The sequence below is a fragment of the Anser cygnoides genome, chromosome 1, assembly GCF_040182565.1.
Source record: "Anser cygnoides isolate HZ-2024a breed goose chromosome 1, Taihu_goose_T2T_genome, whole genome shotgun sequence".
Taxonomy (NCBI): Eukaryota; Metazoa; Chordata; class Aves; order Anseriformes; family Anatidae; genus Anser; species Anser cygnoides.
Genome location: NC_089873.1, coordinates 55737540 through 55751382, shown reverse-complemented (window position 1 = coordinate 55751382; position 13843 = coordinate 55737540). Strand labels below are relative to the sequence as shown.

The 13843-nt window shown below is 54.5% G+C and overlaps 1 protein-coding gene across 3 annotated transcripts; it reads right to left on the bottom strand.

The window, feature by feature from the left end:
* Positions 1 to 29: 29 nt before the first annotated feature.
* On the bottom strand, positions 30 to 13797 carry PLA2G6 (phospholipase A2 group VI). 3 transcript variants are annotated; one of them, XM_066996373.1, is made up of 16 exons: positions 13524 to 13797; positions 12577 to 12792; positions 12271 to 12451; positions 10526 to 10713; positions 9199 to 9295; positions 8117 to 8299; positions 7800 to 7908; positions 7088 to 7240; positions 5391 to 5481; positions 5012 to 5175; positions 4359 to 4509; positions 4043 to 4179; positions 3687 to 3841; positions 2904 to 3071; positions 1733 to 1806; positions 30 to 1210 (listed from the first exon to the last, which is right to left on the bottom strand). In XM_066996373.1, exons 1-16 carry the CDS (start codon positions 13733 to 13735, stop codon positions 1069 to 1071), a joined length of 2421 nt encoding a protein of 806 aa, XP_066852474.1. In that variant the 5' UTR covers positions 13736 to 13797; the 3' UTR covers positions 30 to 1068. The 3 variants fall into 3 exon arrangements, with proteins under 3 accessions (XP_066852474.1, XP_066852476.1, XP_047904208.2); XM_066996375.1 differs by lacking the exon at positions 7088 to 7240; XM_048048251.2 differs by lacking the exon at positions 12577 to 12792.
* Between the last annotated feature and the right edge of the window lie 46 nt (positions 13798 to 13843).

Sequence of the window (13843 nt, the reverse complement as noted above, 5' to 3'; positions counted from 1 at the left end):
GACAAACATGGACCACATCACAACAGAACCAAATTTTAGCCTCTCTTTATTTCAAGTCACGTTAGTTTTTGTTCATAACGGCAGTCCATCCACTCAGAAGCAAATGATTAGGAGTTCAGTTTTTCAGGTTACTTCTCAGAACTTCCAACGGATACATACGTCATTTATAAATATGCAACATTTGCTACAGAAACATTTAGTACAGAAGTCACAATGGGATTTCCAGCAGTAAAAATGGTCAATCCAAACTGTCACAGGGTCAGTTGCTTTGGTGGGACCTGAGCTCAGGTTCAATTGCACACTAATGTAGAGAAAATCCCTCTACTGTTATCCCTCATCTTGAGCTTGCCATGAGACAAGATGGGTTTTCACATCTCAGCCCTCGAGCAGACTGTCACATCAAATCAGGGGACACAAAACAGCCCCTGGGGGGTCTGCTCCCACCAGAGGTGCTGTCAGAACCTCAGTCATCTCTGAAGGGAAAAGGGGAGGGCATTACAGATGGCAACTGGTTGAGGAAGGGTTCCCCCTTCTCCCAGTGCCAGTCACAGTATTTTCCATCTCTCTACTGCAGAAGGTTGCAGAGTTTCCGCCTCCCTCCAAGCCAGGAGTGTTGAGCAAAGGATCCCCTTCCCCACCCTACACACTCAGAACCACCTTGGTCCAAGCAGGGAAAGCAATCCTTGAACTTTTATCTGGCATCGGCCCGTTCTGCGATGCAGGAAGGTGCACGGTGCTTTGTCACTGGGGGTGCTGCACAGACAGGAGCCGGGCTCCAGCTCAAGGTAGGTGGGGGCTCTGGCTCCTGGAGAGGGCCGTAAGGTCAGAGAGCAGGGCAGCAAAACCAAGCACAGTAGTGGAGATCGGGCTGTAGTACAATAACTGTCAGTATTTCATAGCTGTCCCAGAATATGTGTATGTGCACTGTTGTCTATTAAATACGATTATTTTCTAATTAGCAGTAATAGTAGTCCCTCCCCCCCACCTCAACGTTTTGGGCAAACCCGAGCCCTTTCGGCATCTGCTGCTCCTTGCCACCGGGATGCAGGAGGGACACCTCCAGGCCAGTCATCGGCAAAGATCCCGCACCAGCCGCTCGAACTGCTCCCGCTGCTGGTAGATGTACAGCTGGGTGTCCCAGAGGGCATTCACCAGCACCGTGTCATTCACCTCGTCCAGCATCACATCCGTGTGCAGCTGAGGGCTGAGCCTGCGGACACCGAGATATTATCACCAGCGGGGCACAGACATGAAGGCAACAAGGCAGCGAGCATCCCAAGCACGAGAATCACAGCAGAACCTGGCTCCTGCTTCCTGGGGATTTCTTTTCCCCTTATCTGGGAGAACTGCAGGCTGGAGGCCTTCCCCCCCCACTTTCAAAGCCCAGCTGCAATCTTTGCTGAGCCACAGTTCAGCTACTGCTGCATTTAAGACACGAGTCTCACATGGTGCAGTGCTCTGAGGTGGAATAGGGCAGGATGAGGTCCGCATCCCCAAAGGACCCTGTTTAACATCCTCCAAACCCCAATAACTGACCCCAGACGAGCTGTGCTCAGCGCATCCGTGAGCTACAGCATCCTCCGCTATATCACGGAGGCCCGAGGAAGGGGGCAGGGGAACGGGTCTAGGCTGGCACACCCCTGCAGGGGACGTGATTTGGGATGACACATGCCCCAGCCAGATCTGGAGGCTAAAAACGGGTCTGTGCAGGGAGCAGAAAGGAAGCCCTTACCGAAAATACGGGATATCCGTCATCTCACACCAGGCCCTGGCACGATCCACAGCTGGGCCATCTGCGTCAGTGCACTGCGGGAGAAACAGGCCCGCAGTTAGGGCAGGACTGACACGCTGCCCATCCCCTGCCTGCAAGAGGCTTCCCTGGCACCAAGCTCCACAGCACAAGCCACGGAGGGAAAGGGAAAACCAGGAGCAAGCGCATCCTGGATGGCAAAGATCAGCAACAAGAGTGGAGTGGCTTTTTTTTTTTTTTTTCTTCTCCAAACATACAAACAGCCTTGGGACACAAGGAATTGCACCCTACGGACCCTCGTATCGCAGCACAGAGCGAATTCCCATAAGAAACCCCCCAGGATGCTCTGAATCACAGCCTCCTCAGGACTTCATCTCTATCAATTTCTATTCCACAGCCCGGTACCAGCAGAGCCTGTGATTACTGCAGGCCTTCTGTGCTACCCTGGGACAACTGAAAGAAAAGATAGCGGAGGCAGAGGGGCCTCCCCAGGTATTTCCAGGCTCTAGGAAGCTAAAAAGAGATAAAGCCACATTATCAAGATTACAGTCAGAACCTCAATTCTGATCCTTCCAGCTTTGATTCATCTGGAATGTATTCATGCATAGTATCTAATGAGCTTCCTTCTGAAGCATGCAAAATCATACGCCTACCGCACAATCCTAACCACAGCTCTGAACTGCTGCTTCTTATTAGTAAAACTCCCACTTTTCAAGCACTTGCTAATTGCTCTAGTGGGGATAATAAAGCTTTTCTTAAGAAAAATGACTCGCTGTCTTGCTGAAGCATAATTTTTGGTCTACATTGCTCAGATGATAATCCATGCTCCCTGGAAAGATTCCAGTTCCACAAACTCACACCTGCAAATGTTCCTAGGAGTCACTGACCACCGTCCTGACCTGGGCTCCTTTCAGCTGCAAGAACTGCACCTCTCTTGGCACTCGAAACACCAAACAGGCAGACAGGGATTCAGACCTGCTGTGCTCGCACAATTTTTAATTTACCCCTTACCCCCATTCCTTGAATTGGCCGTGGTTGGAGAGATTCCAAAGAAAATTCACTTTTCTTCCAAAAGGAAGAAGCTGAAGACTGGAAACCTCTGCTCCCCCTCTGAAAGCAACCCCAAGGCTCTTCCCCTCCTCCCAGTACTCACACAATCCACCACCATCTTGCCGAGCTCTCTGGCCCCAAACATGGTCTTTGCCAGCTCCCAGGGGTTGGAGGGGCGGAAGACATCCACAGAGCTCACCGGGACCTGTGGAGGCTTCCCAGTCCCTAGGGAGACCACCAGCCCCAATTTTCTTACTTTCTGCCTCTGACCCTGCGGACAAAAAAAAGGATTTATTTGCAAGAACCCACAATTAAGGTGAAGTATGCCCTTGGATACTTCAAACCCATGGGATTCCCAAGAGAGATGAGTCCTGGGACCAGCTGGCTGTGAAACAGTCCGGCTCTTTCAGTCATTTAGGGAATAAACCTTCCCTCTCCACTGCAGGGAGAGGTAGCTGCCAGTAGTTAGTCATCCTTCTGAGCAACTGGCCACACCGCAGAAGGCATTCACCCTTCAGCCTTGAAGAGTGCCTTATCATTGTCTTCTTCATTTTGGGGGGGAACAGGAAAAGCCCCCGCAGAGCTGTGTCACAGGCCACAAAACTATCAACTGAATCATCCTTGCTCAAAGAGCAAGGGTAGGCAAAAATCTGCCTCTGATTCCAGCCTCCCCATCATCACCCCTTGTCAGAGGGGGTATTTCACCTCTCAGCCAGCATTCCCAACACACAACCCCCTCCATAAACTTGCTTCAAGGGTGCTGCAATGCTAACTTGTTTTCCTTCCACTAGAGAATCATCCATTCCCAGTCTCTCCTCCTCTTCAGGGGAGGCTCAGTGGAGGAAACCAAGTCCCAGCTACCCGTCAGGGCCAGGATTTCCCTCACCTTCTTGATCAGAGACTTGTTGTACTCATGGATCTCCGCCATGGCATCGAGGGTCGGGTTGTTTGCTAGCAGCCCGCCGTCCAAAAAGCGCCCTATGGGCCGGAAATAGGTGGGAGCCGCACCACTGCAGCGAGCAGCACGCCATACCAGCTGGTCTGCAGGGAGACAGAGGAGCAGATGTGCCTCTTTCAGCAGCTTTCCTTCCTGCAAGGAGCATCCCCTCTTCACGAGGGACAGCTGGTGCTGGGACACCCCAATTTTCAGAACAACAGGAGGAGAAACAGGAATTTTCCTGTGTCTGAGAGTTGCCCCCCAGTGCCATCGTCCACCTGGACCTGCTGCGTGCCCACATTTACCTTCGGGCCGAGTGAGTGGTTTGAAAGACGCGGTCGTCTTATATTCAGTGGAGACTTTTGTCTCTGGTACGGGGTAATTCCGGAAGAGGTGGAGCTCAGCTGGCTGTCGGTCACACAACGTCCCTGTCACAATAACTCTGGGGGAAAGGACAAGACAGTTAAGGGTAAAATGGAAAAAAACCACATGCTTATGGCTTCCATAGTCTACACATCACAGGATCTCCAGATGTGCTCAAATGAGATGCCAAACATACTCCACGTGGCATCTAAGAGCATTCCCAAGAGAGCCGCCAGCACAGCCCCAAGCAGGACTTACTTGGGTTTTTGGACATCTGTCATTTTGGTGTTTTCCCCAAATTCCTTCTTCAAGAACTCATCCAGGGGCTCCGACTCGTAGGGCCGAGAGCCCCGGAACACCATGTCCTTCATGCGGAAGTACAGGCAGCGCATGTAGTCCATGGACTTCCCTGAGGCAGCATCGGGAGGAGCACGGGGAAGGAGGGAGGGCAGGCAGAACAAACAGCACATCAGAGCGTGGACTTTCCAGGAGCAGAGGGTGGTGGGAGGCATCACCCCCACCTCACCCCTTCCCAGGCTGCCTGTCCCTGCTTGGACATCAACAGCACAACTGGGAAGGGTTAAAGGGGAAAGGCAAAGCTGGAGCTGAGTTTCCCACTGCTAGTAAGTGCTGATCGCCTCGCTGTAAAACCACTTTGGGGAGAGTGGGAAGAACAGAACGTTGTACTCTGCCACCATGCACCTCCCCAAAATCCAGACCAACTGATGTGAGAAGCAAGAACGAAAACAGGTCTGGATTTTCCTTCGCTGACGGACACACCTTCCCTCCGCAGGTAGGGGCGACAAATCTCAGGCAGGACTCCCAGAGGGGCAGCTCCCCCCCCACATCCCTTCCACCCAGAAGAGCGCTTGGTCCCACAGCAGTGAGAATGAGCCCGTTATTTGCCTCACCGTGTACAATAGCCAAGGCCAAGATGCCCCCGGTGCTGGTCCCTGCGATCCAGTCGAAAATCTCCCGAATGGGACGCCCCGCGGCCTTTTCAATCGCCAGGAGGAGCTGGATGAGCACCAGGCCCCGGATGCCCCCTCCATCCAGACACAGGAGGCGGTCGTAACTGGAGAGAGACAGACACAGCTCACAGCAACGGCGGCACAGCTTACAAATATTAGCACCTGGCCCTGGGGACGGGAAACCAGGCCAGGAACACTGCTGTGGACAAGGTAATGACCAAACAAACACGAAATAAAATAAGACCACCCTGTCTCTCCTCAAGATGACGTTCTCCTCCAATTTGCACACAAGTCCGGGCAGAAGCTATTCCTCACTTACCTTCTTCCACCCTCCCTGGGGGAGTCCATGACATCCGGTGTCTTCAAGAACTGTCCAAGCGTCGCAGAAGCATACAGAAGGTCCCTGTACCCTAGAGGGCCATGAATATCCAAGAAGAAGAAAAATAAAAAATGAGAGACCAATTTGCTACCTGAACCCTTTGATGAGTGCCTCAGAGGTATCAGTCAACCAAATCATACTTAACCGATTAGAAAGCCTTTAATTATTCTTCCTACTTCCTCTCTGTCCCCAAAAAACCCGGCCAGGGTACCCAAACTTCCCACCCCCCTGGTAAATGATTTCCACCACAGTAACGCAGAGAACATCCAACGCCCTTCCCCAGTCAAAGCTCCCTGCAGGAAACACAAGCCATCTTACCCGTAACCACCAGGTACCCCCCAAAATAAACCCCACACCGAAGAGGAGAAACCCCGTTCTCCAGAGCAGGCAGCTGGAGGTATGCCGGCAAAGACGAAGGGTTTGTAGAAGCAGACGTTGAGCACCACGGGTGACAGACGAGTTGGAGCCTAGCAGCGTGCCCACTACGCAGCTGACTGCAAGCCATGAGATAAAACCTAAATCTACTCCTGCGAGGTAACCTAAGCAGGAGAGGTCTGGGGACAGGACAGCTCGTCATTACCCCTCGGCTGATGGAAACCCGGGGCACCAATCCAGCCTAGGTGAGAAGGCAGCCTGTGAAACCAAAAGAAGAACACGGGGAAGAGAGGTTAAATACTGCTGCCAGCACCCAGGCTGGAAGGTAGCTGTGGATGACGGAGAACACCGCGAGGAGCTTCTTCGAGAGCCGGAGTCCGTGCTGGAAAAGGGCCTTGCTCTGTCAGTGTAAGAGAGCTGAAACTCGGCGGGACACCGTCACAAGGCCGTGGTGAGAAGTCCTGAGGTCTCCAGCCAGTGGGACTTGTGGTGGCACAGACAGAGAACCCGAGGGGGGTTGTCCTCTAGCCCCAGAGGAAGGCCTTTGCAATGGAAACCACCATTTCCAGGGGGAAAGTGGACCACAAGCAGCTGTCATCTCCCTGCATGCCCTCGCCACGGTGTCAGAGCCTCCCTCCACGCCAGCTCACCCACTGCCTGCTCCGTAACCCTCCCTGCTGCCTCTGCCCAAGCTCTGTAGCTCCCCAGAGGGTGAAAGCTTGACTTACTCAGACTGGGCAGTACAGAGCACAAGCTATGACACAACCACACGTCCTGAGTTTGGCTCTTCCTATGGATAATGCAAATCCTGCACCCAGGGTCACTTATCCCTGCCCTCCTCCCTTCTCTCTCCCAACTACTGGCCCCTGGGATCTGAAACAGTGACATTTCAATATCCTTATGCCCACTGGGATGTCCTTGACACAAACCAGCAAGTGCCTCCCCTTCTGTGCGTGACCCAGTAGATAAACTGCGTGTAAGCAAGCAAGTCCTACACCTCTTCCAGAAGGGTGAGGGAAACAGCCTTCCCTTTCCTCCATACAGAGCTGCCTTGTGTCAGGTCTATAACACACGAGTTTAGAGTGCGAGAGTTTAGAGTACACACACAGGGAGAGCGGAGAAAAGAGTCTGGGTCCAGCTGAACGAGGACAGAGTGGCCAGAAAGCGAGAGCTAGAAGACAGCCCCCAGAGCACGGGCTGTCCGAAGAACGGGTCCGAAGCTAGAAAAGAGGAAAGCGAGGGAGGGCCAGGGAAGGCTTTACCTAAGCTGTTGAAGCTGCTCCGCGGGGAAGATGGGCCTTCCAGGAAGAAGGAGGCGTCAGATGGTGGCAGGCTTTGGGAGTCGGGATTGGGTGGGTGGCAGCGCTGTGTCCCTACAGTTTGCAGCAGGTCTAAGAGCACTTTCCGGTTCGCACCTTAGGTGACGCAGGGGGAGTCACAGATCAGAAAGAGAATCAGTGCACGCACACACCTGGGGGGGGGGGTCTGCAAAATTCACAGCAGCCGTGACCCGCACAAAACCTCTGGGATAACCCAGGGAAAGAGGAAAGCCCGTCCTGAATCGGCCTTATCAGCGGGCAGCAGGACCTGTGCACAGCAGGCGTGGCCAGCGCCATGCAGCTTGAAGGGTTTGTGCCACGCACGCTTCTTGCTGTGGGAGCAGCCCGTGCCTGCTTATGCCTGGGCAGCTCAGTCAGATCCCCATCCCGCTGTGAGTCTGCAGTGCCCAGCACCGCGGCTCGAGGAGGGGGAGTGCGTGCCAGCTTTTCCTCTTGCTTCTCTGTCTCATTGAGGAGAAATTCATCACGGGCTATTAGCACAAAGCCTATGCCACTAGCTTAGCAAGTGCCGGTCCTGTGAGCAACCAGAAGCTGGGAAAGCATTTTGGAGAAGCATTGCCTATGCTTGGCGTGTTTTCACCTCTCCAAGACACAACAAAGGGACACAGGATGCCAGTTTCTGGTGCTGCCTCACCTTTGCTGCTCCTGGCTGCCAACAGCCCCGGTGTCTCCCCGAAATCATTGGGGATCTCCACATCTCCTCCAAACACAACAATTGCTTTGATCATATCCAGGTGGTCATGCTAGGAGAAAAGGGAAAGCTCAGTCAAAAGCCATGCTCCCCTCAACTACATCTCTCAGTCCCTCCCTCCTCTTTCCATGAGCCAAAGCACCCACGAGGATTGCTCCATAAAAGACAACAGTCAGCATTTCAAAAGGGTCTGCCCTTGCCTCAGCCCTTCACGAATATCCTCTCCCCTCCCCGGCAGCCTCTGCAAAAAAAAATCTCACCTTCATGGCCAGATGCAGCGGCGTGTTGCCGTCCTGACCCCTGGCGTTGGTGTTGGCCCCGTGCGTCAGCAGCACCATGGCGCAGTCAAAGCGGCCCCTCTTGACTGCAATGTGCAGGGCCATGTCGGCTGTCCGGCTGGCCACATTTACCTCGGAGCCGTACTTCAGCAGCAGCTGTGTCATCTGTGCCCACGCATGCACGTGCCAGGTCAAGGGAAGAGAAAACAGTCATGAGGACAACTGCCTGAGCGCTCACACAAGCCAGGTCTCACGGGCAAGCACGGCAGGTGGAGAGGAGCAAGCCTTCGCCTGGTCACGGCAGGAGCCAGCTGCATTGTCCCAGGCACTGGAGACAAGGCTCCTCTGCCTTCTACCTCAGAATTATCTGATGGTTTCACAATCTGGCTACAGCTTCTGGATGTTTTGGGTCTTACATGCAAGCGTAACGACTGGCTGGTGGCAACGGAGAAACACAGTTCCTACTCAGGCCAGAATCCTTGCAGACTGGAGGGAAGGAGTTTGCTTTTCCTCATCTTCTCCTCCTTGTAAGACAAAGATTTATTCTGCTCCAAACCTCCTCAGGGCACTTCTGAGAGGGATGTGATACTGCAGGAAGGAAAATGGTCCTTCCATTGAAATGTTCTCTGCTTAAAACGAGCCCCTTACAGGTGCTCCAGCTTATCACACCACTGATCTGGATATCTCTAGCAGAAGGACTGTAACCTACGTACCACGGCCCTGTGCCTACCTCACACTCCCCTCACAGTTTAACGCAGCAGTCTGCCTCCTCTCATCAAGCTGGCAGATAATGAGAAGAGAGCTCCCCCCAGGGGTAACTGTGCTTCAGTGACCGTGGTGTAGTTTCACAAGAAAAAGGGAAAAGGGACAAGCTGGCAGTTTCACAACAAGGGACGAATTACTGGGACAAGCATGCTAGTTTTGGGTGTTGGTTTTGGTGTTTTGTTTTGTTTTTTTTTTTTTGTACCTCAAGGCTCCACTGCTCCCCGCAGCAAACAGTATGAACCAGCTGCTGAGGTGCTGGGTGGCAGCAGGGGCTCCGGCCATGGGTTGGCTCTATTTACCTCTGCCTTCTTCGCCCAGTGCAGCGGGGTGGCTTCATGGCGCGGGTCCCTGGAGCGGACCTGGCTGGCGTCCACCTCGAGGATGGCCTGGGCACACCTGGTGAAGACAATAAGATGATGAACTGAGACGCCGGACACCCATCCCAAGGTTCACATCCGCACCTGCCTCCTGCACAGAGCCTTTCAGGAAACCCTTCAGCAGCAGCTGGCTCTCCGCAGCACGTGCAAGTTCCTCAGCTGCGAAGCAGTTTTAGTCTGCTCTCCTTAGAAAGGAAGAGAGCAACAGGAAGCATATAAGCAGCAGGGTTCAGACACAGCAGGATAATCCCTTCCCAGTTCCAAGTTGTGGAACAACACCTTGGTGCTTCTCCAATACAGGAATACAGCACTTCTGGAAACTCTGAAGACCTGAAAGGAAATTGTCCCCTTCTCTCCTCCCTCTCCCCAGGTAAACATGGGGATAAAACTGAAATAGTTCAACACTTGCTGAAATTAAATCTGTGTACCTGCCTCTGAGAGGGGAAAAAAATGATCACATCTGTTGTTACTAGAATAGCGTCTAGTGCCTAAAAGCTGTGTCTAGGTAAACTTAAATAAACCCACTCCGAAACAATGCCAAGAAAGTAATGTAAAAGAGATTAAGCCCCACTGCAAAATAAGGACCTAAGCACGTTTTTGGCTTGTGAGTGTCCCTCTAACATTGGAAAGCAGTTTTCAAAATGCTGCAAAATCAGCTGGCAGCAGTCATTGTTGAGGGCCCTTTCTGCAGGGCTTGGACGCTATGAAAATAAGCATTAGAAAGCACAAACAAAGAGAATCAAATTTCTCCCTGAAAAAGAGAACAGGAAGTAAATATTGCGTCTCTTGATTCAGAGTGTGTTAATTAAGGGTCAGGAGTACCTTTGCCCATAGGAGACAGAAATAACTACGCTTTGGAATGAAAGCTTATTAGGATCAAAGCACCCAAAGACAGGAAGGCAGAGGTACGGCAGTTAATAAGAGTATTTAAGCATTGGTAAGTCATCTTCTCGTAGCTCATTCTGAGAAAGTATTGCACAAACTCTTTTTTTTTCCCTTTTCTTTTGTGCGTGCCTCTCTCATTATGTCATACGAAGTAATACCTGTAGATAAATTTAGGGAAAACCTTTTTTTCTGAACACGTCTCTTTCTTCCACACCACTCTTTGGCCAGCTCAGTGATGTCCTCAGCAGAGGACAGCAGACACCTACCTACTGAGCACTGTCCAGTCTTGGACCACCCAGAGTAAGCAGACAGGGCCCCAAAGGGGAGAAACAGTATTTCTCTGGCAGCCCCAGTGGCTACTTACCCCTTGTGGGAGTACTTCAGAGCCGTGTGGATGGGGTAGCCCAGCGTCCCCACGACGCCGCAGCTGGCCCGGCATTTCAGCAGCGACCGAACCATGTCTTCTTTGCCCAGCTGACAAGCGAGGTGCAGAGGGGTCAGCCCCTCACGGCTCAGGTGGTCCAAGCTGACAGTCGGGGTTCTGCCCAGGATCTGGGAAGAGGAGGCGATAAATAAATAGGAGGAGGAGGCAATAAATAAATAAAAGGCAGACAAGACACGGAAGCTCCATGGACAGGGTTCCTCACGATGCTACAGTCAGTCCTCTCCACCCTTACTTCCAAACCAGTAACACAACTGAAGCACTCCTACATTTTCTCCTCTTCAGAAGGAGGACACAGAGTCAAGATTTTTCCCATTTCTCAAGCTGCCTGCCAGCGAGGCGGGGGTTGCACAAGGTGCTGGGAAGAGACGTAGCCAGGATATTCCACAGCACGTGACATTGTGCTCGGCAATAAAACGGGGGGAGTTGGCTGAGGGGGGCTGCCGTTGCTCAGGAACTGGCTGGGCATTGCTCAGCTGGCAGCGAGCAATTGCGTTTCGCATCACTTGCTTTCCCCTCCTTTTCTTTGTTTGTTCTTTCTTATTACACTGTCTTTTTCTCAGCCCACAAGTTTTCAAACTTTCTTTCTGTCTGATTTTCTCCCCACCCCATCCAGCTGGGGAAGGAGCGGGGAGCAAGCGAGTGGCTGTGTGATGTTTAGCTGCTTCCAGGGGTTATACCACAGCGCTGGGTTGTTACACAAAGATGTCCCGCTGTGGAAACCCAGAACGTCCTGGGACACATGAGAAAAGCACGAATTTAGTTTCTTTTCTTTGGTTTAGCAAGGAATCGAAAGAGAAAGAGAAACAAGCAGAAGTCTGCTAGGAACTGAAAGTATTTCTTTAACAAGCCAAGTCACCAAAATCAGAGGAATGCAGGAAGAGGATATGGTTTTAATGCAAAGGCCCAAACTGCCCTGCTCCACAGCGTGGCAAGCCCTGATCGATCGTCATCCCTCCGCCATCTCACATTAGGAAATCCCACCAGTCTGGCAGGCAGCGGGAGAGCTGTCACAAGACGTGTTGAGCAAACACGGGGGGTGCAGCTGTAGGCGAGAGCCCGTCTGGCACCCAGTGCCCTGGAGCTGACAGACCTGAGGAGCGAAGCGGAGGGCGCACCCACACCCCCGCCGCTCTGCCCAGCACCTCCCGGCAACCGAGAACACCCCTGGCTTCAGACTGTCTCTGCCTCCAGGCTCTGATCGCTGGGTTCAAAGAGGTCGTGCAGGCTGAGGAGAGGTCAGTGCAGCTCCAAACCAGCCCTCGGTCTGCAAGAAACGCACACCTGAAGCCTAACGGCCCCTTTGGAGCACCCTACCCACAGCTAAAGGCCCTGTTTGGAGGAGAGGTTGAAGGGACAGCCAAGGGCTGAGAAAGTTAGCGTTAAGGCCCAAAGCAAAGTGCCAACCAAGGACACTTTCTGAGAAAACTGCTGCTTTACAGAACCATTCCACTGCAGAGTGGAACTTGGAGCCCTCTTATGGGAAGCTGCACCAGTCAGAGGAGGGAAGAAAGGGGCTGAAACCAGCCTCGGGTATTCACACGGTGCCGCAGCAGAGCTAGCTGCCCTTCCTCTCCCCAGGCTGCAGCCCTGGGCTCTTCTCCTCTCTCACAGCACAGACAGGACCCATTCCAGTCCCGCTCCCCCGGCTCTGAAAGCGCTCCCACCTCGATGATCTGGGGGTTGTGCCCTCGCACAGCGTAGTGGAAAACCGTCTCCCCGTTCCGGTCAGTGACATCCACCCGCGCGCGGCACTCGAGCAGCTCCAGCAGGCAGGCCATGTCCCCCTTGCGGCACGCCAGGTGCAGCGGGGTGCAGCCATCCTCGCTGTCGGTGCTGTTCACGCAGCTGCAAGAGAGGAGAAAACGTTACAGCGTGGGAAGGCTGCGAAGGAAGGACACGCATCCGCCCTGGGAGCTATCTGAAGGCATCAAGCCTCGAGGTTCGTGGAAGCCGAGCCCTCGTGCCCTCACCCCAGCACGCGGTTGTGCCGGAAGGCCTCGAGAAGGCCGATCTCCACCGCGACGTGCGCGGGGGACCAGCTGGGGTGGCTGCGCAGGCAGTCGCAGAGCTGCTGGAGCTCCTCCAGCCCCAGGGGCTGGGGCGAGCTCTCGTAGAAGGGCCGCAGGTGCCCGGCGTAATGCTGGAAGCGCTGCAGGGCCTCCGCTTCATCATCGAGCTGGAAGAGCCTGGACGGGGGGGCGAGAGGGGGAGAGAGGTGAGACCCCAAAACACCCCCAAACCCTCCCCACCTGCAGCCCCCTGGGGCCATTTGGGGGCCCAGGGCCGGTTGGGAGCCCAGGGCCATTTTGGGGCCTGGACCCATTTTGGGGCCTGGTTCCCTTTTGGGACCCTGAAGCCACTTTATGGTCCGGCTCTCTTTTGGGGGCCCGGAGCCATTTTGGGGCCCCGGAGCCATTTTAGAGCCCAGCTCCCTTTTGGGGCCCAGTTCCCTTTTGGGAGCCCCCTTCCATTTTAGGGCCCGGTTGCCTTTTCAGGGCCCAGAGCCATTTTAGGGACCAGAGCCATTTTGGGGCCTGGTTCCCTTTTGGGGCCATGGAGCCATTTTGGGGGCCCGGAGCCATTTTGGGGCCCGGAGCCATTTTGGGGCTTGGTTCTCTTTTGGGGACCTGGGACCATTTTGGGGCCCAGAGCCATTTTAGGGTCTGGCTCCCTTTTGGGGCCCAGGACCCTTTTGGGGCCCAGCTCCCTTTTGGGGCCCGGTTCCCTCTTGGGGGCCCAGTTCCATTTTGGGGCCCAGGACCCTTTTGGGGCCCTGGAGCCATTTTAGGGTCCGGCTCCCTTTTGGGGCCCGGTTCCATTTTGGGGCCCAGGACCCTTTTGGGGTCCAGCTCCCTTTTGGGGCCCTGGAGCCCTTTTGGGGCCCAGCTCCCTTTTGGGGCCCGGTGCCGGGGCGTACCTCAGGGCCAGCTGCGGGCTGTGTGGGCAGAGCAGCACGCAGTCCCAGTAGCGGCCGGGCCCGGGCCCGTAGAGCCGCAGCCGGCCCTCCTCGCCGAGGAGGCAGCGGCCGGGCCCATACTCGGCGGCGGGCACCTCCCTGACGCGGTGCGGGCTGCCCAGCGCCTGGGCCACGCCGCTCAGGGTGCTCACCAGCCGCCCCAGGAACTGCATGGCGGCGCCACGGGGACCGGCGACACCACCGCCGCCGGCGCCGCCGGGGCGGGCCAATCGCCGCCGCCCCGCCCCGCCAACCAGCCAATGGGCTGCGCGGAGCGGGGG

What these genes read in the sequence shown, in the direction of transcription:
- PLA2G6 (XM_066996373.1), bottom strand. Translation starts at nt 13,735, where the DNA reads ATGCAGTTCCTGGGGCGGCTGGTGAGCACCCTGAGCGGCGTGGCCCAG. An exon ending in CCCAGGGAGGGTGGAAGAAG is followed by an intron (nt 5,176 to 5,390) that starts GTAAGTGAGGAA and finishes GTCTCTCTCCAG; the next exon opens with TTACGACCGCCTCCTGTGTC. An exon ending in ACGGATATCCCGTATTTTCG is followed by an intron (nt 1,211 to 1,732) that starts GTAAGGGCTTCC and finishes CGGTGTCCGCAG; the next exon opens with GCTCAGCCCTCAGCTGCACA.